Source organism: Rosa rugosa, chromosome 6 (assembly GCF_958449725.1).
Source record: "Rosa rugosa chromosome 6, drRosRugo1.1, whole genome shotgun sequence".
In the NCBI taxonomy this organism is placed as follows: domain Eukaryota; kingdom Viridiplantae; phylum Streptophyta; class Magnoliopsida; order Rosales; family Rosaceae; genus Rosa; species Rosa rugosa.
The window spans coordinates 10,518,523-10,541,339 of NC_084825.1; the positions used below are offsets into that span (position 1 = coordinate 10,518,523).

Sequence of the window (22,817 nt, forward strand, 5' to 3'; positions counted from 1 at the left end):
TGCCTATGCAGGGGCTTGTCTACTTAATCTTGAAGCTTCTGGTTGTGAGGGTTTTCAGCTGTATTCAACTTTTCTTTATGAAAAACGATTGGATTTTTTTTTTTTTTAATTTTTTTTGGCGGGAGGGATACAACAAAGAAACAAGAAACAGAGGAAAAGAAATCAGCTGAACAGAGCTAACCCCTGCTAAACAAGACTAGGAGATTGAGGAGGGCAAGGGAGCTCATCATACAACAGAACACTAGTCAGAGAGGAAGGAGGGTTAACTACCCAATCTAGGGGACATTTTCCTCTATAAGCAAGACTGCAAGAGCAGCAGCAGGAAAAAAAAAAACGATTGGATTTGACACAAGAAACAAATCAAGAACTCTTTGAATGCATCATCTCTCATTTGCCCCTCATTCTTGGATCTGTAGCAACTACCAAAATTGCTTTGCCATAAAATAAATAAATCAACTTGTGGTTCAAGGGGATTGAAATTCATATCAAATTTATACTTGTTTCAGATGTCATCGGAGCTTTGAACTTGTAATTGATCAGACTTCTCAGAGAAACAGGGGGTCAAACCAAACAAAACAGAATCAATAACCAGTCTATTTCAAGGTTATGCCCTCAACTCCATTCAGTTTATTTTAGTTCAAGAACAAAACTTTAAAGAATCAGAAATTTCAACAACTGTAAATTTCAAACCTTTGCACTTGTATATTCGCATTCCAAAGAGTGTATATATGAACACTTGTCATGATGAGGATACAAACGAAGATGTGAGCAGATAAATATATAACTCACGTCAAAATCACCATGCAACACAAAACCACCCGACCCGACCTAGTGGATAAACTAAGGATCAAACTCCTGTTGAGTTGAGAACTCATAGGTCACAAAAATGGGTGCGAATACGAACTCTTCTCCATAACTTACCAGTTCACTCTGTAACTGCCGCACTTTGCAAAATCAAATGCATAGATCATGCTTTCTAACTAAAAAGTTTATTGGCAGCTTTGTGTCTCCAAACACCATGGACGGGCAATCCTCCGGCCGAGTTACTGCTCCCATCTAATTGTTCACCCCCATCATCTGGCTGAGGATCAGAATTTCTAAGATCCAAGAGAGATGCAGCAGAGCCATCACCCAAGCGAACTCTATGGAATTTTGAGGTTTTCTTCCGCTGCTTGCTTCCTCCACCACCATCTCCTAGATGTGGATTAGATCCACTAACAGCTTGTACCGAATCCTTTTGGCTCCTCGGCTCCGTTAAGGCTTGACTGCGAGAATTTAATTCCTCCTGGCGTGCATTAACTATCAGCTTTGATTTGCCTTTGGCTGCACGGTATCCATCCTTCGACAACACCTCAACCGCTTCTTCTGAAGGCCTGTAGTTTGATTGAAGTTCCCTTACAGAATTAATAATGCTATCTGCTAGTGTGTCCTTTGAACTACTGTTTTCCACTTCAAGACTCTTCCCTTTAGCCTTACTGTTTTCTGTTTCTGAATTCTTCCCTTTACCTTTCTTAGAATCTTTCAATCGGACACTTCCCTGAGACCATCCATTCTCTTGTGCACCATTGTTTCGTACACTGTTATTGTAGGCATCAATCAGCTCTCTCTGCTTCTGAGTATCAGGGCAGAGTCTAGCCAAGTCAAGGACAAGATGCAACATGCCAAACTGTCGAACAAAATCTAAATATACTTCTGTGTCAACTAAACCCTGACGATACTGCCCAGATATGTCCTTAAAAATACTGTATTTTTCTTCGTCAAACTCAACGGCAGCACGAATCTTTTCCACCAAGGACTTGTTAGCAGTTTGAACATCCACTTTCAATACAGGCTGACTAGTTGGCTGGCTAGTTGAGGGCACCTTACGTACTTGTGCTGCAGAAACTGGAGGGAAATTGGAAATGGAAGGTTTAACAGATCCATTCTCGACCAAATTAGGGGCAGATGCAGAATGGCTAATCCTAGCAGAGTTGGTGTTGAATGAATCCCGCGAAGAACCAGATGATGAGAATCCAGGAACTGTTGTCTGTCGAGTCACAACTTGGGCCTGAGCAGAATTTGCATAACTGGAAGGTCCTTGTCTATTCCCAAAGGCCATCTTGTTCTGACCAGAACTACGTGATATTAAAGGTGAAACCTGTGCTGTAGGCCACGCCTGAGCTGAACTAGTAGGCGGTACTACAGGTGCACGCCCCGCTGCTGGCCAGGCCTGACCCGAACTAATAACAGGCCTAACAGCCACCTTGTGATTGTTTTGACGGCGGAGATGTGCTGCCATGGTGTTATTAGGCAAACCATCCGAGATAGGTGTTGATTGACTGCTTCCAGGTGCGAGGGGAGGAAAGGAAGAGTCCTGCAAAGGTGCTTTCCCAGAACTTTGCCCCAAGGCTTGAAGGTACCTTGAGGATGCTTCAGCATCTGTTATACTTAAGGATTCAAATGGATTAATGATTGGATCAATATCACTTGTATCTCCAAGATCTGAAGCAGCGTGCCCAGTGGACGAGGAAGGACCATGGAATGTGCTATCATCTGCAGTAGATGTCTCCAAACTTGCTTGAATTGCCATAGAAAGTTGATTATCAGAAGAATCATGAGATTCACGACGAAATGGCCGACCTCTTCCACGCCTATTATCTTGTTCACTACTTCGTCGATATCGGAAGCTAGTTGGTATCTGCAACAGATATAAGCAAAAATATTACAATCAGTATAGAAATTCACCAAAACAAAATCTGAGTTGAGAGCAGGACTAGCCAGCCTAGCTGAACAATGCAAAATATAAACAAGGAAAATAATATACTTACCTGGAGAGCAGCATTACGCTTGGAACGAGACATACGCCCCCCATGTTCAATAGTATTGTGCCTCTGTAGAATAAACAAGGTAAGTGAATCAAATATATAAGAGACAGGAACACAACGACAAGTTTGTCAGGCTCTAAGAGGTCACCTTCATTTCTGCCTCAGATTGGAAGACAATAAACTTTTTGGCAAGACAGGACTCATCTTCACATAGGAAATGGCCTTGGCGGAAGTGCATCTATTAAATAAAAAATGAAAACATTCACAACAATTATAAGGCAGCCCAACAATATACAGCAAGTATACAAATAACAGTAGATCTGATAACTTGCCTCGAGATCATCATAGTTCCTATAATATTCATATTGTCCAGGACTGCATTTATCAAAAACAGATCTCATGTTAGCTTAACATTATCTTAAATTGTAACAAGAAAGTTAGAACTCTTCTCAGAAAAATATAGCTTGGTTACCTATGGCATAAATGACATTTAAAGTGTTCGGTACCCATGTGGGTGTACAGTTCATTATCGCCATAGAATGGAGTTCTGCAGAACTCACACATAGGATGTCCCATAAAGCCCCCTCTTTCACTCTCACTTCCATCAACTTCAGAGTCACCTGTACCTATATGCTGCTTCAACTGTGCTTTACTATATAGCTTTTGTTCACAAATAAATACCTGAGATGAACAAAAGAAGATAATTAGATCACAAAGATAAAAACCAAAGTAGACAAGAAGGAGACCATAGAGAAAAATCTTTGCTTGAAATGTAAATAATAGATAAATCCCAAGACACCATCTCCAACGCTCCCATATATATATATGCATTCTACCTTCCTCGCTTCCAAACATAGAGGGCACATAGACAACCTATGTTGGTGGTATAAATGGCCCTTAAGCTGTTCAATGTTCCGAAACCTCGGGCGACGCCTTGAGTTATCAATTGATTGCTCCTCCAGCTTGTCACATTCACTGCATGAAAGCTTGCACATTGCCTTGATCATCTTGTAGTGATCCACATCATCGAAAAATGCTTGTGTGTCTTCATGGTACCAGTATGGTCCCAAGCGACCCTCCCTCCCTTGGGATGGCAAGACCGAGAAGTCCTTAATCATCTTTGTATAGTCTCCTAAAGCCTGCAGAACATAAAAAAGTCTCAATGTTTGTGTATAAAGAACCGAAAAGGCAATAGAAGGCAGAACAAAATGGCACATGTATCGAAGATCGAAGAAGCTCGAAAAGGCAATAGAATCAGATAGATAGTATCAAAAGTGCAGCGGAAACAGGAACACCCACAATTTGGGACTAAACTGAGAAACCAGAAATCCATAAAGATCGAATTTTGAGATAAAAGATTGGAACTTTGGGGACAAAATGGGGGAATTTTGGAAGGTGAAATTGGAATGGGAGAGTGACCGACCTTGGTGACGAAAACGACGTCGCAGTCGGTCTTGCAGATGCAGCAGCGGCGATCGTCGCAGATGAAACGGAGGCGGGCGACGCAGGTGGAGCAGACCTCCTTGTGGCCGCAAGCGCCGTAGGCAACCCATTCGAGGGAGTCGGCGCACACGGCACAGCTATCGTCCATGGCAATCGGGAGGAGGAGAAGATCTAGGGTTTTTGGGAACGGAGAGGAAGGTAAAGTGTTTGTGGAATTTGGGAAGAAGAGGAAAGGATACTGACTGCGCTGACGATTAGTTTTTCTTGAGAGAAAAGGAGAACGCGATATTCCAAAGGTTTTTATGGAAGGCGATGCTTTTCTACTCTGTTTCCCGAGAGAGCCTGCCTCGCGAAGTTAACCAGGGGGCAATTTCGTAATCCAGGATATATAATAATAAGGGAAAATTTCGCAAACAGTACACCAAGTAAAGGCCACTAATAATTCTTATACATAAAGTTTCAAACCAAACATTTCGGTACACGAAATCTGAAACTCGACCCATTATCAGTACACGAAGTCAATTTTTGACACTAAAATGTCCATTATGCCCTCAGTTCTTTTTTTTTTTTTAATAAATTTTTTTTCTGTTATTTTTTTTTCCTTTGTTTTTTTTGTTTTTTTTTTTCCTTAGTTTTTTCTGTTATTTTTTTTCCTTCGTTTTTATCTCTTTCTTCTTCCTTCTTCCGGGCTCACTCCCTCGCTTCCAACGCCGCCTTCCTCACCTCCACACTCACTCCCTCGCTTCCAACGCCGCCCTTGCCCTCCAATTGGTGAGATTTATGGTCCTACAGCTTATATTTGTAACTTAGCCAATATTTGGTCATGTGAAAAGAAAGAAAGAGATAAAAATGAAGGAAAAAAAAATAACAGAAAAAACGAAGGAAAAAAAAATAACAGAAAAAACGAAGGAAAAAAATTAACAGAAAAAAAAATTTATTCAAAAAAAAAAACTGAGGGCATAATGGACATTTTGGTGTAAAAAATTGACGTCGTGTACTGATAGTGGGTCGAGTTTCAGATTTCGTGTACCGAAATGTTTGGTTTGGAACTTTATGTATAAGAATTATTAGTGGCCTTTACTTGGTGTACTGTTTGCGAAATTTGGGAATTTCTTTTTGGTATGATACTCAAATTAGGGATTTTTTTTTTTTTTTTAAACCAACGTTGGTGTTCTTTGACTTCTTTCCACCTCTGAGAATGATATTAGTAATTAAAAATAATTAATGTATCTCAAATAATTAAATCAATTGTGGTTTTTTTTTAAAAAAAAAATATGCCTTAAGACTCTCGTGAGAGAGAAATATCGCCTCTCTCCCTCTTCGGTGAGGGGTGACAAAACCTCCTTGCCTGCACCTCCCCTCGGCTAGTAGCAGCGACAAATCTCCTATAACTCTGTAAGAGATGACATCTTCTTCCCTTGTGGCGACGGCGGCCAGGGCTGGACCCGGTACAAAACCAAGCTAATTGGGCCTGAGCCGAGTACCAACCAAAGTTTGGCCGGTTAGCTAAATCTTGGACCGAAACCAACCATTAAAAGTTGGTTACCGAAAGTTCGGTATACCGCACTTGTCGGTTGGGTTTGGTCGGTTTGTGCCTGAAACCGAGATTTTATTGGGCTTGATTTCATCCAAATTTGATTGTTGACCAGACCATTTGAATTGTGTTTTTATCTGTTTTCTAAACCCATTTTAAACCGTAATCTATCAATCTCTTAATAAAAGCCATTACAATATTAAGTTATAATCATACAAGTTGAAATATGAGTTCCTGCATGGAACTTAGAAGTTACAAAAACAGAAAGAAAGAAACTGTCCCAAATAAATTATACCAATACATAATGCAGAGAAAAGAAAAGTTACTAGAAAAGTAGGAAGCAAAGCAATTTTCACTTTTCAGCACCATTAGAGCAACTCCAACAGTTTCCCCATATTTTGATTTTTCTCTATTTTTGGGAAAAAATGAGATTCTTTTGCTCCAACAGATTCCCTATAATTATCCCTATTTTATAGATAATAAGGAAAGAGAAAACCAAATTCCCTAAATTTACAGCAATCTCTAAAATTTAAGGAAGAATTATGGAGATTTTAGAGATTGCTGTAAAATAAGGAATCTGTTGGAGTTGGAGAAGAAAAAAAGGCTAAAACTTTGACTTTTACTTCCCTATGATACAGAAATTATAGGGAAGCTGTTGGAGTTGCTCCCATTACATGAACAAAATGGCTATTTTTGCAAAGCACAGCAGTCTTCAGTCTTCAGTTTTCAGTCCTTGAATTGGTTTGGGGACTTGCTTGGGCAGAAGTAGGGATGGGGAATCCTGACTCCAAGTCTTGATAAACAGCATTCACTGCAATATATAATAAACACACTAGATTAGCATAAAACATGATTGCAAAATTGAATTAAAAAATTATAATCAAAATTGGTTTTTACCGCACTCAAATTCCTCCAAGGCCTGATACAGTTCAATCTCATCTTGGCTGGGATCCTTGTAGAACTTTGGTGGTTCACCTCTCATCCAATCAGCAATACAAACAAGTGCTTTAGCCATCTCCAGATTAAGGAGGCTCTAAATGGATCTACAATTATTGATCCCAAACTGAAGGCAAGTTGATACAATTGATCAAGGGATTGCAAATATATCCTTCGCAAGTTTAGCTAAGATTGGATAGGTGGATTCATTCCCTTTCCACCAAACTGCAACGTCAAATTTTTTAATAAAAAGGCTAACATATCTATCAGATAGATATTAATCAACCTCATTACAAATGCTATTATGGTGTTGTGCCATCCTCTCTTGCATGCAGTCCCTTGCAATCTCATCTTGACTTTCATCCATGTCTGTTAAATCCATCATATCATCTCCTTCAAAGTTAGTAGGTATGTCTGCAACTTGGTTGCCGTCTTGACCTTTATACTCTTGATACATCTACATTAGAACTCTCCTTAGTGTATTATTAATAGATTGTATTGCAGCAGCGCTTGCTTTGACCTTTTCAAGGCTTTTCTTTCCCATTGTAGCTTGTATCTAGGGTAGTACATTGGCAATCATTATTATTTGGTTTGTCGACTCAAAATTGCCATAGTACTTGTTAAACTTGGCCTTCATTGAAGTTGCCACCTGGACTAAAACAGGATCTTCCGACATCATTTTTTTGTCTATCTCATATTGCAGTCCTATCATAACAGCAAACAGTACGTTAGATGTAACTGATTTCCATGCATTGAGCTTAATGGTGACATCGTAAAACTTCTTTAAGAACACCATAAAGGCTTCAACATTTTTCCAATCTGCTTCACGAGGAGGTACTACTACTCTTGATTGCCCACCTTTGCCCTTCTCTTTGAAGTAAGCCTGAAATTGCGGATCTTCATCAGCCATTCTACCAAACAAAGCCTCATACTTGAGTCCTGCTTTAAGCATCAAGTAAGTGCAATGCCACCTTGTAATTACATGCAAAGGAACATTGACATTTGCCCTCAAGTGTTCAAGCACTGAGAACTCCCTAAACTTGTCAAGTCTTTCGGAAGAACTCCTAATGTACTTGACACAGTGCCAAATGGCTGCAATACCTCCCTCTAGCTCATTAATATCATCCTTAACTATTAAATTAATGATGTGGCAGCAACATCTCAAGTGCAGATATTCCCCATCAAACATTAGGGTCTTGTAACTCTTCAACCTCTTCTTCATGTGGACAATAGCCAAATCATTAGCACTAGCATTGTTCACAGTAATGGTGAACACTTTGGTTATCCCCCATTGCTTAGACAATTCTGTAGTACTCTGCCTATCTCTTCCCCCTTATGACTAGTTATGACATAAAAGTTGATGATTCTTTTGTGCAAAACCCAATCACAGTCCATAAAATGGGCAGTGAGTACCAGGTCAATATTCTATATTGACATCCAAGTGTTCATCGTTATTGAAATTCTAGTCTCAGTCATGGCTAACTAACTCATAAGTGTTCCCTTTTCTAGCTGGTATCTATCCCAAATTCATTTAGCTATCTGCTTTCTATTCAAAGGTGTCCATCTTGGTTGCAGCTCATGTGCAACTGCCTTAAACCCATCCTTCTCCACATGCCTAAAAGGAAGCTCATCCTAATTATGTACTCAATACATTTCTAATCACATCTTGTCGGGCTGAATGAGTGATACTGAATAGCTCTAGAAACATTGTCTCTATTAAGTTTACTCTGCCTAGGGTCAAAAGGTTCAAACAGAGGACAGCTAGCACACTTCCTAGAGTGGAATATCATGGAACTTGTACCATTTTTCTTAGTACAACACTGGACCCTCTCTTGACAATAGTTGCAGGTACACCAACTGGGATCAATATCTTCAGTTCCAAGGATCTTACATTTATTGAAATGATCCCACTGAGGACTAGCATAGGTAGCTTTTCTTTTTTGCCCTGATTTGGGTGGTAAAGATGCAGCTATTTTAGGTTCAGTAGTTACACCTGAACCTGACCCTAAGTTTGGTGTTTGATTTTGTACAGCAGTATAGTGTGCTCTGCTTTAATTACATTCAACTAATTCAAGGCAGAGGTTATGGAGGTACTTGAACTACTTGAGAGACTAGCAGAAAATGTAGGTTCCATATCTAAAGAATAAACACAGAAAAGATGCAAAACATCCATTATCATTATCAACCACATAAATAAGAAGTCAACATAGTATAAACTTATACAACTTTTTTTTCCACTCCACAAAAGTCGGAACTGTGTAGGGGAAACTTTTGAAACCTAGGGTTTAGCCGCCTTAGGTTTAAGGTTTCTGCATCGCCATCTCCAGTCAGTAGGTCGAGGACGCATCTGTCATCTTCTTCAAATATGAATATCTTGATATGGAATTGTCAGGGGATTGCGAATCGGAAAACTCGTCATGTGCTCAAGATTCTCATCCAGAAGCACCAAGTCCACGCTGTGTTTTTGAGTGAAACCCATTGCACCAAAGAACAATACTAGTCCCTTCCCCGATCAGTGGGACTCCCACATATTGTCCAATTTGATCGGGTCGGCAGATCTGGAGGGCTGGCTTTTCTCTATGATGACTCGATCTCAGTGTCTGTGAGAGATGTTAACTATTTCTATATTGATGTGGATGTGAAGGATTCGTCTGAGGTGAAGTGGCGGTTTACTGGCTTTTATGGCCATCCAGAAACGGGACAGCGGCATATTTCGTGGGATCTACTGCGCTCTCTGGCAGGGAATACATTGGAGAAATGGGTTGTTGCCGGACATTTCAATGAGATACATGAACTGGGGGAGAAATCTGGTGGTAGAATGCGTAGTTCAAACCAGATGAATGCCTTTCGTCAGGCTCTGCTGGACTGCAACCTTGCAAATATGGGAGCGGCAGGAGGAAGGTTTACTTGGAGCGATTCTAGTAGCAAGGAGAGATTAGATTGTGGTGTTTGTTCTCCCGCTTGGTTATCGGAGTTCCGTTGCTCGGTCCTTAATCTGCCTCCTAGTAGGTCAGATCATACCCCTTTACTACTGGAAGTCCACAAAGAACAGGCTGTGAATCGCTGGGGTCACAGTCAATTTAAGTTTGAAGAAATGTGGTGTTCACATGAATCCTTCTCTCAGGCGGTAGAAGAAGCGTGGGCTGTCCCATAAATTGGAAGCCCAATGGTGCGGCTGTGCAGGAAAGTTAAAGATACAGGGAATTACCTATTGGCATAGGATCATACCACCTTCAAGGGCCGAAGGGAGGAACTGGAATAAGTTCGAATGTAGTTGGATGTCCTACTGCAGAAACCTTTTGACCCGGAGGACCAAGCTGTGAAACTCCAGTTATCTAAACGTCTGAATGAATTGATGTCTATTGATGAGACTTATAAGCATTAGCGGTCGAGGGCTATATGGCTTAAGGAAGGGGATAGGAATTCCAAGTTTTTCCATAGGGGTGCCTCTAACCGAAAGCAGAAGAATAGGATTAAAGGCTTGTTTAATAGCAACAGTATTTGGCAGGAGTCCCCGAAAGCTATTGAGGAGGTGGTAGTTACCTATTTCTAGTAGTGTTTCGCTAGCCAAGAACCAAATCTTGAGGCTCAAGATGTGGTTCTGCAGTCCATTAGTGCTAGAGTTACAGAAGGAATGAATGAGGCACTATTGGCTCCATATAATGCAGAGGAGATCAAGCAGTCCCTTTTCCAGATGCATCCATCTAAAGCTCCGAGACCAGATGGAATGTCACCTTTCTTTTTCCAGAAATACTGGGATTTAGTGGGATCGGAGGTATGTAGAGTAGTTATTTCTTTGTTAACAACTAAAGAAATGCCGCAGGACTTAAATTTACACATGTGGTGCTAATTCCAAAAGTGAAGGAGGTTCAGAATATGTCGCAAAAGCGACCTATTGCATTATGCAATGTACTCTACAAGATTGCTTCTAAAGTCTTGGCTAATAGACTTAATATTTTTTTGCTAGAGATTATTCACAAAACCAAAGTGCTTTTGTACCAAAACGTTTGATTTCGGACAACACTCTAGTGGCTTCAGAACTTGCACACTACATGCACAGGTTACGTACAGGTCAAGAAGGCTTCTTAGCTCTCAAGTTGGACATAAGTAAAGCTTACGACAGGTTGGAATGAGATTTTTTGAAGAAGGTTATGTTGAAAATGGGTTTTGCTCATCAATGGGTGGACTTAATTATGTTTTGCCTGTCTACTGTACGGTATTCTTTCCTTATCAATGGGATACCAAAAGGTTTTGTCACTCCACTCAGAGGACTTCGTCAAGGTGATCCCATCAGTCCCTATTTATTTTTATTATGTGCTGAAGGGTTATCGGCCCTTATTTCTCGATCCGTGGGAATTGGTCAGTGGCAAGGTTTGCGTATTTATGATGGAGCTCCAGTCATTAGTCATTTGCTTTTTGCAGATGACAGCATGTTATACTCTTATGCCTCTCCTCATGACTGCTCTCGTATTCGGGATATTTTAAATGTGTACGAGTGATAGCTAAATTTAAAGCTATTGATTTTCCTTATTCTCCTGCAAATATGTCGATTGTAATATAGGGAAATAAGGGTCTCCCGCAGAGGATTAAGTTAAACTAAAAGCTTCAACAAAAGTCACAAAACGTGACTGCAGTTCCTACTGAACAGCAGTTGAAAAACAAACTAAGAATCTAACCAAAACAACCCAGAAAAATACAAAAATTTACAGAGACGTACTAGACACACAAGGCGTCTAGCACACAAAATTTGGTGAATTTTGGAGTTGAATTTATATATTAAATAAATATGGGAAAACAGAGAACAGAACGTAAAATAAAGAAAAGCTGATTTGAGAATGGTTGAGATCAAGATAATGAAACTAGCTAGGAAGGAAGTATCCACCCCCAACAATCACACACAACACACTTTGTCCAATTTGCTACCAATTATCTTAGTTGAAGACGCTCAGATTGGCTCGGTACGCTTGAACACAACCTATTACCCTTTCTTACTTTGTACGTTAGGCAGGAAGTGCTCTACACCTAGACTATTCCCAAGCAATGCAACCTAAAGGTACGTTTATTAGATTAAACATGCAGAGATCATTAAGTTTGAAAAGAGTTTGAGCAATCACTAGGCATCGCAAATAACTTAGAGCCTTGCTAAACCTAGGGTTTTGTTTACTTGCTAGTGAAAACTACCAATTACTTCTCTAGATAATTTGAGGAATCCAACTATTGATCCAGGCATCAAACAATCAAAGTATTAGAACCCTAGCATGCATACTAAGTAGGCCTCCAAAGCACACACACATAGAATTCATCAATGAGAAATCGGTAAACAAAACCTCAACTTTATTAATTGGAAAACAAATTGAATGTCAAAGCATGTTATGGATCATGTCTAGGGGCTTCAACTGCCTCCTAACTACTGGAAATTTAGTTACACATAATGGGAATCAAAAACACAAAGGAGTTCATGGAGAAAGAAGACAACAAAAATCAGAAAATTGGAAAATACGGATCGGCGATCGATCTCTGGTGTGCAGCGATCGATCGTTTTTGGCAAGGTTGTAGTTCTTCTTCTTCTCAAGCTCTTGTGCGTCTATGCTTCTTCGTATGTGAGATCCCCTTTTCTTCAACGTCCAAGGAGAGATTTTTTCAGTTTGTAACTCTTTCCTTCTTTTCTTTTGGGACTCTAACTCCTTGATTAATGTTCTGATTGATTTAGGATTCATTGACATCCTTCTATCCAATAGGAGCAGCCAAGAGAATTAATTGCTGAATATCTTTTTCTCCATATTGCCTTAAGCTTCCTTGATTCATCAAGAGTCCACAATTCTCCATCAATTGCACATATCTCCTTCCTTTTGCTCTTATTTCTTTCCTTACTTCGGAAAACCTAATAAACATAAAAACAACTAAATTAATCAGAAAATAAGATAAACTAACAAAGTAAATATGGGAATTAACAACATTATTATCGCATAATTATGCTCCTATCAAATACCCCCACACTTAGGCTTTGCTAGTCCCTAGCAAACAAAGAACTAACTAGAACAAAAGACACAGACCTAATATCTTCCAAACATCTCAGATAACTTATAATGCCCACAAGTATGGTCAACAAAATTCACGCAATCACATGTTAGAATTCACAACCTCACTTAAAAGCTAATTTATTTTGATAACCATAGTGCTAAAGTTATAATACATGAACAATCAAACTAGTGCAACAAAGGAGAACCAACTTATTCATGTGTCAAACAAGCGTCAACTCAATTTCTCACAAAGATGCTCTCAATTTCTTTTCACTCATGATTTTCTGACTTGATGTATAAGCATAGATTTCACTCAAGTTATATGTGAGAGGAATGATATAATAAGACAAACAAATAGCTCACATATGATAACAAGAAAGTAAGGCTTTTTCTGAAATTTTTTTTTTTACATATGATCCCATTATTGGAATGCCAAAACTCGGACGAAAGGCCAGTGACACCATATGCTCACCCCTCCACACAAGTCTCCACAAATTGAATGCACAACTTCAAAGATCAACAAGGTCTTTATTCAGGGTTGTAATGGGGCCAATGGTTAAGGTTAGAAGAAAGAAAGGATAGGAAATTCAAAGATCCTAAAGAACCTAGTGGAGCACTAGAAGAACATAAGAGATAAAAGAATCTTGAAACTCTTCAAGGTAATCAATCTTCGAACATGAAGCAAATAATTTTTTTCAAGGCCAGATGTCATCTTTTTGGCATTTGTTTCATTCTAAACCTTCTTTTAACACTTGTGAAATAGGACAAAGACCACATTTTCTTGAACATGCCTTCAATTCAAAATAAACTCCTTATTCACAAAATGGGGGCTAAAATCCATTCACACCTTTTTTTTCGCTTTTGCCGTATACTTTTTTCTTTCATTTTTTTTTCGTTTTCTTTTCGGCATACATGTATATTTTTTTTTATGGACAAGTCTTACCCCCACACTTGCTTACAAAAGTACCTCGAACATAAATATATCTCTAAAAATATTTGCTCCACTAATTCCTTCGGATAGGGTAATGATACATCTATACTAAGCTTAGGGTTAAGGAATTTGTGGTGATGAAACAAAAGGCTTAATGTAGGCTCAAGGGGGTCAACTAGAGGATTGCACATCTTGTGTGCATAAAAGGGACACATGTTAATTTGGCTATGATGGTAATCCTAGTGTCTTTATCCCTTCCCATCCATCATGCAATTCAACCATACGCTTCAAGAGGCTTTGGGGCAAGTTCTAGCATTTGTCCTTATAAAATATGCAAGTCGAATCCGAGTCTCAACCAAGATGAATAAAAGATGAGATCATGCAAAATCCTCGTCGAGAAAATAAGATGATTCTACACTAAGCACTCATAAAAGAAATAGCACATATACAGGATCAAAAGCTCACAAGGGTTTAAATCAATTTTAACCTGTCATAGCATGCATCCATCAATTCTCAAGTGTTACATTAATCCAACCATCAATGTATATATAAATCAAGCACAATAATCATCAAAATCTATTAACAATTATTTGAAATCAAGAATCTAACACATGCCTGCAATCCTTCTGTGACCAAAATATAAATCCGTAAAAAGTTCATGCTCATCATAGAGTTGGAAGACTCCTAATAAGACTCAAAGAAAAATAAAACCTAAAACTAGACTCTCTTTTTTTCTTCTTTTTGACGTTTTATAGTTTTTTTTTTTTTTAACAAAGAATGACTCAAAAACAAATTGACAAATTTGTATTTTGTATTTCCCTCCCCCACACTTAAATTAGACATTGTCCTCAATGTATGGCAATATAACGCACAATGCACAAGGAAAGCATAGAGAAAGAAAATACAAAAGAGGGCAAGTAGGAAGATAAGAAAGGTTATAGAAAAGCTCCCCCTTGGAGACCTCCCACTGCTCACGACCTTTGGAGAAGACCAACGTTAGACACCATCTTCAAGGCACAAGGCCTTGACTTCCAAAATGTAAGCTCCGTGCTATATGGACTCCAAAAGAAGTGATTATGGGGTGAAAAGGAGAGAAGGAAGGAAAATTGCACTTTCCAACTTCGCAATTTTGCGTCATGAGGCCAACTTCCAGCCCTTATAACTTCTTCAGGGACAACCTGATGGATGTACTGCTACTGGGAGCTGAAAATTGGTGTTACAAGCTGTCTGTGCATATGTGGCACGTCTCCTAACTCCAAATACATTGAAAATGGCAGCCCTACAAAGTTAGAAGAAAAACAGAATGTTGCACAGAAAAGCTGAGAAAAGGACCTTTACCCATTCCAACCTCAATTCTGAAGGGTTACGGTGCTCCAATGGAGATGATGCTCTAGATCAATTTTGAAGTAGACATCGCAAGCTTTAAGTTCATATAAGGTTTGTCCTCATTGGACCCCCGGAAGTATTCCATGTTTTGCCCTTTATATGACCCAACTGCGCAGGTTCCTGCTCTGCTGGTCTGACCTTTCGGTACTCAAAGTAGAACTGGGAACGCATCAGAACTCCGAATCCAGTTCTGTAAAAACATACAAAAACTAGACTCATATATCTTTCTATTCATATATGGTACGTCTCCTGGTTCTGTCTGAGCTAAAAACTGAAGCCAGCCAAAGTTAACGGACTGCACAGCCTGCACTCTGTTTTCGAGCAGGAAAGTGTAACTGACTTGCCTTTCGTAATGGGTACACCTGCACACTCAAAAAACACATTAAAACGAACTAACGAAAATAAGCTTAAAAATAAAAACAAAAATTTTGGGTTGCCTCCCAACGAGCGCTTGTTTTAACGTCTTCAGCCTGACGGTACCACCAACAATTAGGCAAAGGTAAAGAAGCCTCCTTTCGAAGACTTCGCAAGAAATTTTGCCGTTTTCTTCATGAATGACTTTTTATTTGGATCAGGTGGATATGGGGGATCACCACTTGAAGTTCTCTTCAATGGAGGCTCAGTGAAACCACTTGAGGAAGGAGATTTGGTCGGAAGATAGCCCTTGCTTAGCTTAAAATCCCCACGAAGCGACCTATCATCAACACTCACACTCTCTATATTAGCTAAAGGAACAAATTCATTACAGAATATAGACTTACCTTCATGACATGGAAGTGCTTGTTGAGCAGCCATGGTTTCATTTAGACTCTTATGCATGGTTGTAGCCACCTTTTCCTCGACAATTGGTGGAGAATGACCATTGCTTGCCATCAGTAATAATTCCGAATCACCGAGATCCATGGCCTTGACTTTAGGTGATGTCCAAGTTCTAAGGAATCGAACATCTTCTCTTATTTGGCCACCATCACCTAAAAGATCTTGCTCATTAATTTGAGGCTTCAAGGGTTCAAACACCTTGAACGTCACTGTCTCCCCAAAAACCTCCATACTCAAAGTGCCTCTGAACACATCAATGTTGGTATGAGTTGTGGCCATGAATGGGCGCCCCAAAATTAATGGTAATGATGCAGGCATAGGCGCTTCCTCCATCTCAAGAACAAAGAAGTCTGCAGGCAAAATTAATCCATCCATACGTACTAGTACATCTTCAATTACTCCCCTAGGATAGACTATTGAGCGATCAGCTGGCTCAATGATCACCTTTGTCTCCTTTAGCTCACCTAGTTTAAGAGTTGAAAACACAGAATATGGCATTAAATTAATCGAAGCTCCTAAATCTAGTAAAGCATGATCAAACCTCTGTGCACCTATGGTGCATGGAATCGTGAAGCGTCCGGGATCCTTAAGTTTAGGTGGAAGCTTTCTTTGAAGAACAGCTGAGACTTCTTCACTAAGGGCCACTATCTCATTCCCATTAAACTTTTTCTTTTTGGTGCATAGCTCCTTAAGGAATTTGGCATACTGAGATACTTGCTTGATGGCATCTAGAAGAGGGATATTCACTTGGACTTTACGGAAAGTTTCCAAGACATCCTTCTCTTCTTGTTCTTTCTTAGAGCTCATGAACCTGCGAGGAAAAGGAATACATGAAGTAACCAACTTAGGAGGAGTAGGATCTTTTACCTTTGGAGGGGAAAAAACATGAACATTCTGATCAGCCCCCGTGAGATCGATCGTTTTTTCACCAGTGATGATTTTCTTTTCCTCCATTGTATTTCTTTGCTCCTCCTTCTCTTCTTGATCTTTCTTGGATGTTCTTTGGTGCCCAGAGACTTCTTCCAATTGTCTACCACTCCTTAAAGTGATTGAATTGAGCTCAGCCATGCTCCCATCCTTAGGATTTTGAATAGTTGTGCTAGGGAGGGTGCCAGGAGGTCTAGTTTGTATCACCGTTGCAAGTTGCCCAACTTGCCTTTCCAAGTTCTTGATAGCTTGTCCATGTTGCTGAGCTAAGGCATCTTGCTTTTGAAACTGAATCTCAGTCCTTTGGATGAAAGCTGCGGTGTCCTTTTGGAAAGATGCGGTGTTCAGAGTCATCTCCTTCACTAGTTCTTCCAAGGACTTGCTTGAGGATTGTTGAGGAGGAGTTTGTTGATAGACTTGCTGCCTAGCCCCTTGTTGGAATTCAGGTGGTCCATTGTAGACGCCTTGAGTAGGTCGAACCACGTTGTCATTACCGCCCCAACGGAAGTTTGGGTGATCCTTCCATCCCGGATTGTACGTGTTCGAGTAAGGGTCATATTTGGATCTTTGTTGCCCCATGTAATTCACCTGTTCCTCAGACATAGCAGACATAGGACATCTATCAGTAGTATGATCATAATAGGAACAAATAGAGCATACCTGAGGTGTTGCCTTAATGCCATTGCCTAAGGCATTCATTAACATGTCAATCTTTCTTTCCACAGCCACCATTTGGTTCCTTGAATCGACTTCATACACTCCTCGTCCTCTTGTACGTTTATCCCTTGTGTAGAATTGTCTATTGTTGTCGGCCAAATCATCAATCAGATTATATGCTTCTTGACCGGTTTTATTCATGAAAGTCCCTCCACACGCAGAATCAACGCTGCCCCTATTAGCTATGTCCAATCCATCATAGAAAAATTGGACAAGGTCATTCAGACTGAAGTTGTGATGGGGACACTTCCTCTGCAACTCCTGAAATTCCTCCCATGCCTCATATAGTGTATCTCCATCCTTTTGAGTGAAGTTTTGAATCTCCCTCCTTAGTCGTTTTGTCAGTTGAGCGGGAAAATATTGTTTCAAAAACTTCTTAACCATTTCATCCCAAGTTGTGATGATACCTGCAGGTAACGAGTACAACCAACGTTTTGCATCATCTTTTAAAGAAAAGAGAAATAGAAGTAACCTGAGTCCTTCTGGTTGGATGTTCTGAATGGTTTGCAGCTTGCAAATATCTAAGAATTCCCTAATGTGAACATTAGGATCCTCAGATGGTGTGCCAGAGTACTTAGACAACGAGTTAAGGAGCTGCACAGGAATGGAGAAGGCTTGATTGCTCGGTGGTGTGTAAGCTATGCATGAGGGGGATTCTGAAGCTGTCAGAACAAAAGCATCCTTCAATGCCATATCGAGTCTTGGGGGTTCCTCTTCGTCCTCGTGAATTGAATGCGCAGGTGAGTTTGGTGGTGTGTTCTCCTTCTCCTCCCCTTGTGAGGAAGTAGAACCCGCCGTTGTGTCGTGAATTGGCAAACTAGTTCCCTTCGTTTGCTTCCTATTCGACTTGCAAGTGTGTTCTATCTCTGAATCCAAGGGGGTAAGATTGGCTTGAGCAGTTCTACGAGTAAGCATACACCTAAAAACACAAACAAAGAAACACTAAGTAAGAAACTAAAACAAAAATCAAATTAAACAAACTAGTAGAAGCAATTAGAATAAAAGTAATCCCCGGCGACACAGCGCCAAAAATTGATAGCTAAATTTAAAGCTATTGATTTTCCTTATTCTCCTGCAAATATGTTGATTGTAATATAGGGAAATAAGAGTCTCCCGCAGAGGATTAAGTTAAACTAAAAGCTTCAACAAAAGTCACAAAACGTGACTGCAGTTCCTACTGAACAGCAGTCGAAAAACAAACTAAGAATCTAACCAAAACAACCCAGAAAAATACGAAAATTTACAGAGACGTACTAGACACACAAGGCGTCCTGCACACAAAATTTGGTGAATTTTGGAGTTGAATTTATATATTAAATAAATATGGGAAAACAGAGAACAGAACGTAAAATAAAGAAAAGCTGATTTGAGAATGGTTGAGATTAAGATAATGAAACTAGCTAGGAAGAAAGTATCCACCCCCAACAATCACACACAACACACTTTGTCCAATTTGCTACCAATTAACTTAGTTGAAGACGCTCAGATTGGCTCGGTACGCTTGAACACAACCTATTACCCTTTCTTACTTTGTACGCTAGGCAGGAAGTGCTCTACACCTAGACTATTCCCAAGCAATGCAACCTAAAGGTACGTTTATTAGATTAAACATGCAGAGATCATTAAGTTTGAAAAGAGTTTGAGCAATCACTAGGCATCGCAAATAACTTAGAGCCTTGCTAAACCTAGGGTTTTGTCTACTTGCTAGTGAAAACTATCAATTACTTTTCTAGATAATTTGAGGAATCCAACTATTGATCCAGGCATCAAACAATCAAAGTATTAGAACCCTAGCATGCATACTAAGTAGGCCTCCAAAGCACACACACATAGAATTCATCAATGAGAAATCGGTAAACAAAACCTCAACTTTATTAATTGGAAAACAAATTGAATGTCAAAGCATGTTATGGATCATGTCTAGGGGCTTCAACTGCCCCCTAACTACTGAAAATTTAGTTACACATAATGGGAATCAAAAACACAAAGGAGTTCATGGAGAAAGAAGACAACAAAAATCAGAAAATTGGAAAATACGGATCGGCGATCGATCTCTGGTGTGCAGCGATCGATCGTTTTTGGCAAGGTTGTAGTTCTTCTTCTTCTCAATCTCTTGTGCGTCTATGCTTCTTCGTATGTGAGATCCCCTTTTCTTCAACTTCCAAGGAGAGATTTTTTCAGTTTGTAACTCTTTCCTTCTTTTCTTTTGGGACTCTAACTCCTTGATTAATGTTCTGATTGATTTAGGATTCATTGACATCCTTCTATCCAATAGGATCAGCCAAGAGAATTAATTGCTGAATATCTTTTTCTCCATATTGCCTTAAGCTTCCTTGATTCATCAAGAGTCCACAATTCTCCATCAATTGCACATATCTCCTTCCTTTTGCTCTTATTTCTTTCCTTACTTCTGAAAACCTAATAAACATAAAAACAACTAAATTAACCAAAAAATAAGATAAACTAACAAAGTAAATATGAGAATTAACAACATTATTATCGCATAATTATGCTCCTATCAACGAGAAAGCCTCTGGGCAACAAATTAACCTACAAAAGAGTAATTGTTTAAGGAAAATCGTAAACTAACAGAGAGAGGGAGAGAGTTTAGATGGAGAGAATGAAGAGTGAATTGGTGTGTTTATTCTTCTCACAATGGAGGGTTTATATAGGGATAAAAAGCATGGAGTAATACTATTACATTCCATTACTCTTACCACTATTACATTTAATATCATCCATTTACTTAAGTGCTTTCATACATAACATTAACATGATTGATACCAAACTTCTCCACTCTTAAGTGCTATCATACATAGCCATAATAATGCTATTTACATGATATAGACATAATAGTTTTACCACAATTTCATGTATACTACAACACTCCCCCTTGGATATTTCATGTCGATAGTATTTGTCTAAGCCGTGCGCTTCGAAATTGCCTCGTTAAAAACCTTGCCAAGTAATAAAACCCTGTGGGAAAAAACAACCTTGGTCGAAGGAGAAAAAGAGTGCAACGCGCATTAAGTGTGGAGTATGTTTCTAGATACTCCCCCTGATTTATTCTCCCCCTGAAGATCATGGGAGTTCGGATAACCTTCTTAATCCGATGCTCTTCACATGCTTCTCGAAAGGGGTTTTTGGTAGCGACTTAGTAAATAAGTCCGCTACATTATCCTCTGATCGGATTTGATTTACTTCAATGTTTAGAAGTGTTTGCTGTTGCTGATTGTAGAAGAATTTCGGTGATATATGTTTAGTATTGTCACCCTTGATGAAACCTAATTTCATTTGCTCAATACAAGCTGCATTATCTTCGTAAATGCATGTAGGTTTATCTGTGGTAAACTTCAAACCACAAGTTCCTCGAATGTGTCTATTTATAGACCTTAGCCATATGCATTCACGCACAGCTTCATGTAGAGCAATAATCTCTGCATGATTTGAGGAAGTAGCAACAAGGGTCTGTTTTGTAGATCTCCAAGATATCGCCGTGCTTCCCATGGTAAAGACATAACCTGTTTGGGAGCGACCTTTATGGGGGTCAGAGAGATACCCCGCATCAGCAAATCCCATCAAAACATTATTTTTATTTTGATGGAGGGGAGGAGGAGAACGTCGGTCACCATTGATGGTGTCGCCGGCGTCTACATTACGGAAGGTGGCTTTTTGCCTCATGGGGTCTGATCTCATGCTTCCGTCTTTTCTTTTCTCTTTGTAGGAATAAAACAAGCCCATATCAATCGTACCCTTTAAGTATCGAAAGATTGTCTTTATGCCAATCCAATGGCGGCGTGTTGGCGCAGAACTATGTCGAGCTAACAAGTTCACTGCGAATGAGATATCCGGTCTTGTGCATTGAGCTAAATACAATAATGCGCCTATCGCACTTAGATAGGGTACTTCAGCCTCTAATAATTCTTCGTCCTCATCCCTTGGACGAAACGGATCTTTTGTGGGCTCAAGACTTCGGCCGATCATGGGAGTACTTACAGGCTTTACTTTATCTTCATTAAAGCGCCTTAGTAATTTTTGAGTATATGCTGACTGATGGATCATAATCCCATCACTACGGTGCTCGAGCTCTATTCCGAGGCAAAACCGTGTTTTCCCAAGATCTTTCATCTCAAACTCGGATTCCAAATATTTAGCAGTTTCTTTTAACTCATCTAGAGTTCCAATTAGGTTCATGTCATCGACATAAACTGCTACAATTGCAAATCCGGAACTTGTTCTTTTAATGAACACGCAAGGGCATATTTCATTGTTAACATATCCCTTTCCAATCAAGTAGTCACTTAGACGGTTATACCACATCCGTCCGGATTGTTTCAATCCATATAGTGAGCGTCTTAATTTTATTGAAAACGCGCTCCGTGGTTTAGAGCCACTTGATTTTGGTAATTGAAGTCCATCAGGAACCTTCATATATATCTCTGAATCTAGATCCCCATAGAGATATGCTGTAACCACATCCATAAGCTGCATGTCAAGTTTTTCGGAAACTACCAAACTGACAAGGTAGCGGAACGTTATAATGTCCATTACGGGAGAGTATGTCTCCTCGTAGTCGATTCCAGGGCGTTGTGAGAAACCTTGTGCCACAAGGCGGGCTTTATATCTCATCACCTCATTTTTCTCATTACGCTTTCTAACAAAGACCCATTTATGGCCAACAGGCTTTATATTTGGTGGTGTCAGCATTATAGACCCAAATACCTGTCTCTTTGTTAGTGAATCCAATTCAGTCTGGATCGCATTTTTCCATTTAGGCCAATCCGCTCTTCGTTGACATTCTTCAACAGAGCGAGGCTCGATATCATCATATTCTATTATTCCTTTTGCAACATGATATGCAAACGCATCATCAATTGCCATAGAATTTCTATCCATCATCTCATGTACACTATTGTAATTTATGGAGATTTCTCTATTCTCTGGAGTTGGTTCTGACATTGGAGCGTCCCCCAATGATGTCTCTTGGACATAACCATAATCCGGAATATTCTCGTGAGATGGATTATTCATATCTATGATTAATGGATTATTTTGTGCCAAACTCGCTTTCTTTCTTGGGCGAGAATCCATCGAACCTACAGGTCTCCCGCGCTTCCTGGCAGGAGCCATGGGCCTAGCCAATGTGTCACCCATAGAGGGAACGTTGGCGCCATTCTCATGTATTTTTGAGATGGCATTATGTCTTTTAGGGACATCAATCCTTGCAGGTATATTTGCAGCAGGTATGTGTGATCTCGTCACTTTAGCGATATCAGAAAACGCATCAGGCATCGATTCTG

General features: G+C 39.7%; 2 protein-coding genes and 1 non-coding gene across 3 annotated transcripts; 1 reads left to right on the plus strand and 2 right to left on the minus strand.

Moving 5' to 3' along the window:
• Positions 1-680: 680 nt before the first annotated feature.
• LOC133714581 (uncharacterized) lies at positions 681-4,565 on the minus strand. Its single transcript, XM_062140721.1, has 7 exons — positions 4,228-4,565; positions 3,641-3,943; positions 3,277-3,485; positions 3,137-3,179; positions 2,953-3,042; positions 2,808-2,870; positions 681-2,677 (listed from the first exon to the last, which is right to left on the minus strand). The coding sequence occupies exons 1-7, from the start codon at positions 4,393-4,395 to the stop codon at positions 977-979; spliced, it is 2,577 nt and encodes an 858-aa protein (XP_061996705.1). The 5' UTR covers positions 4,396-4,565; the 3' UTR covers positions 681-976.
• A 2,429-nt stretch (positions 4,566-6,994) lies between these two features.
• On the minus strand, positions 6,995-7,939 carry LOC133716202 (zinc finger BED domain-containing protein RICESLEEPER 2-like). Its single transcript, XM_062142922.1, has 2 exons — positions 7,286-7,939; positions 6,995-7,174 (listed from the first exon to the last, which is right to left on the minus strand). Exons 1-2 carry the CDS (start codon positions 7,937-7,939, stop codon positions 6,995-6,997), a joined length of 834 nt encoding a protein of 277 aa, XP_061998906.1.
• A 9,807-nt stretch (positions 7,940-17,746) lies between these two features.
• Positions 17,747-17,853, plus strand: LOC133719104 (small nucleolar RNA R71). Its single transcript, XR_009850832.1, has one exon. It is a non-coding gene; the product is annotated as a small nucleolar RNA R71 (small nucleolar RNA).
• The last annotated feature ends 4,964 nt before the right edge of the window (positions 17,854-22,817 follow it).

What these genes read in the sequence shown, in the direction of transcription:
- LOC133714581 (XM_062140721.1), bottom strand. Translation starts at nt 4,395, where the DNA reads ATGGACGATAGCTGTGCCGTGTGCGCCGACTCCCTCGAATGGGTTGCC. An exon ending in AATCTGAGGCAGAAATGAAG is followed by an intron (nt 2,871 to 2,952) that starts GTGACCTCTTAG and finishes TTTATTCTACAG; the next exon opens with AGGCACAATACTATTGAACA. An exon ending in AGCGTAATGCTGCTCTCCAG is followed by an intron (nt 2,678 to 2,807) that starts GTAAGTATATTA and finishes TATCTGTTGCAG; the next exon opens with ATACCAACTAGCTTCCGATA.
- LOC133716202 (XM_062142922.1), bottom strand. Translation starts at nt 7,939, where the DNA reads ATGAAGAAGAGGTTGAAGAGTTACAAGACCCTAATGTTTGATGGGGAA. An exon ending in AAATAATAATGATTGCCAAT is followed by an intron (nt 7,175 to 7,285) that starts GTACTACCCTAG and finishes GTTCTAATGTAG; the next exon opens with ATGTATCAAGAGTATAAAGG.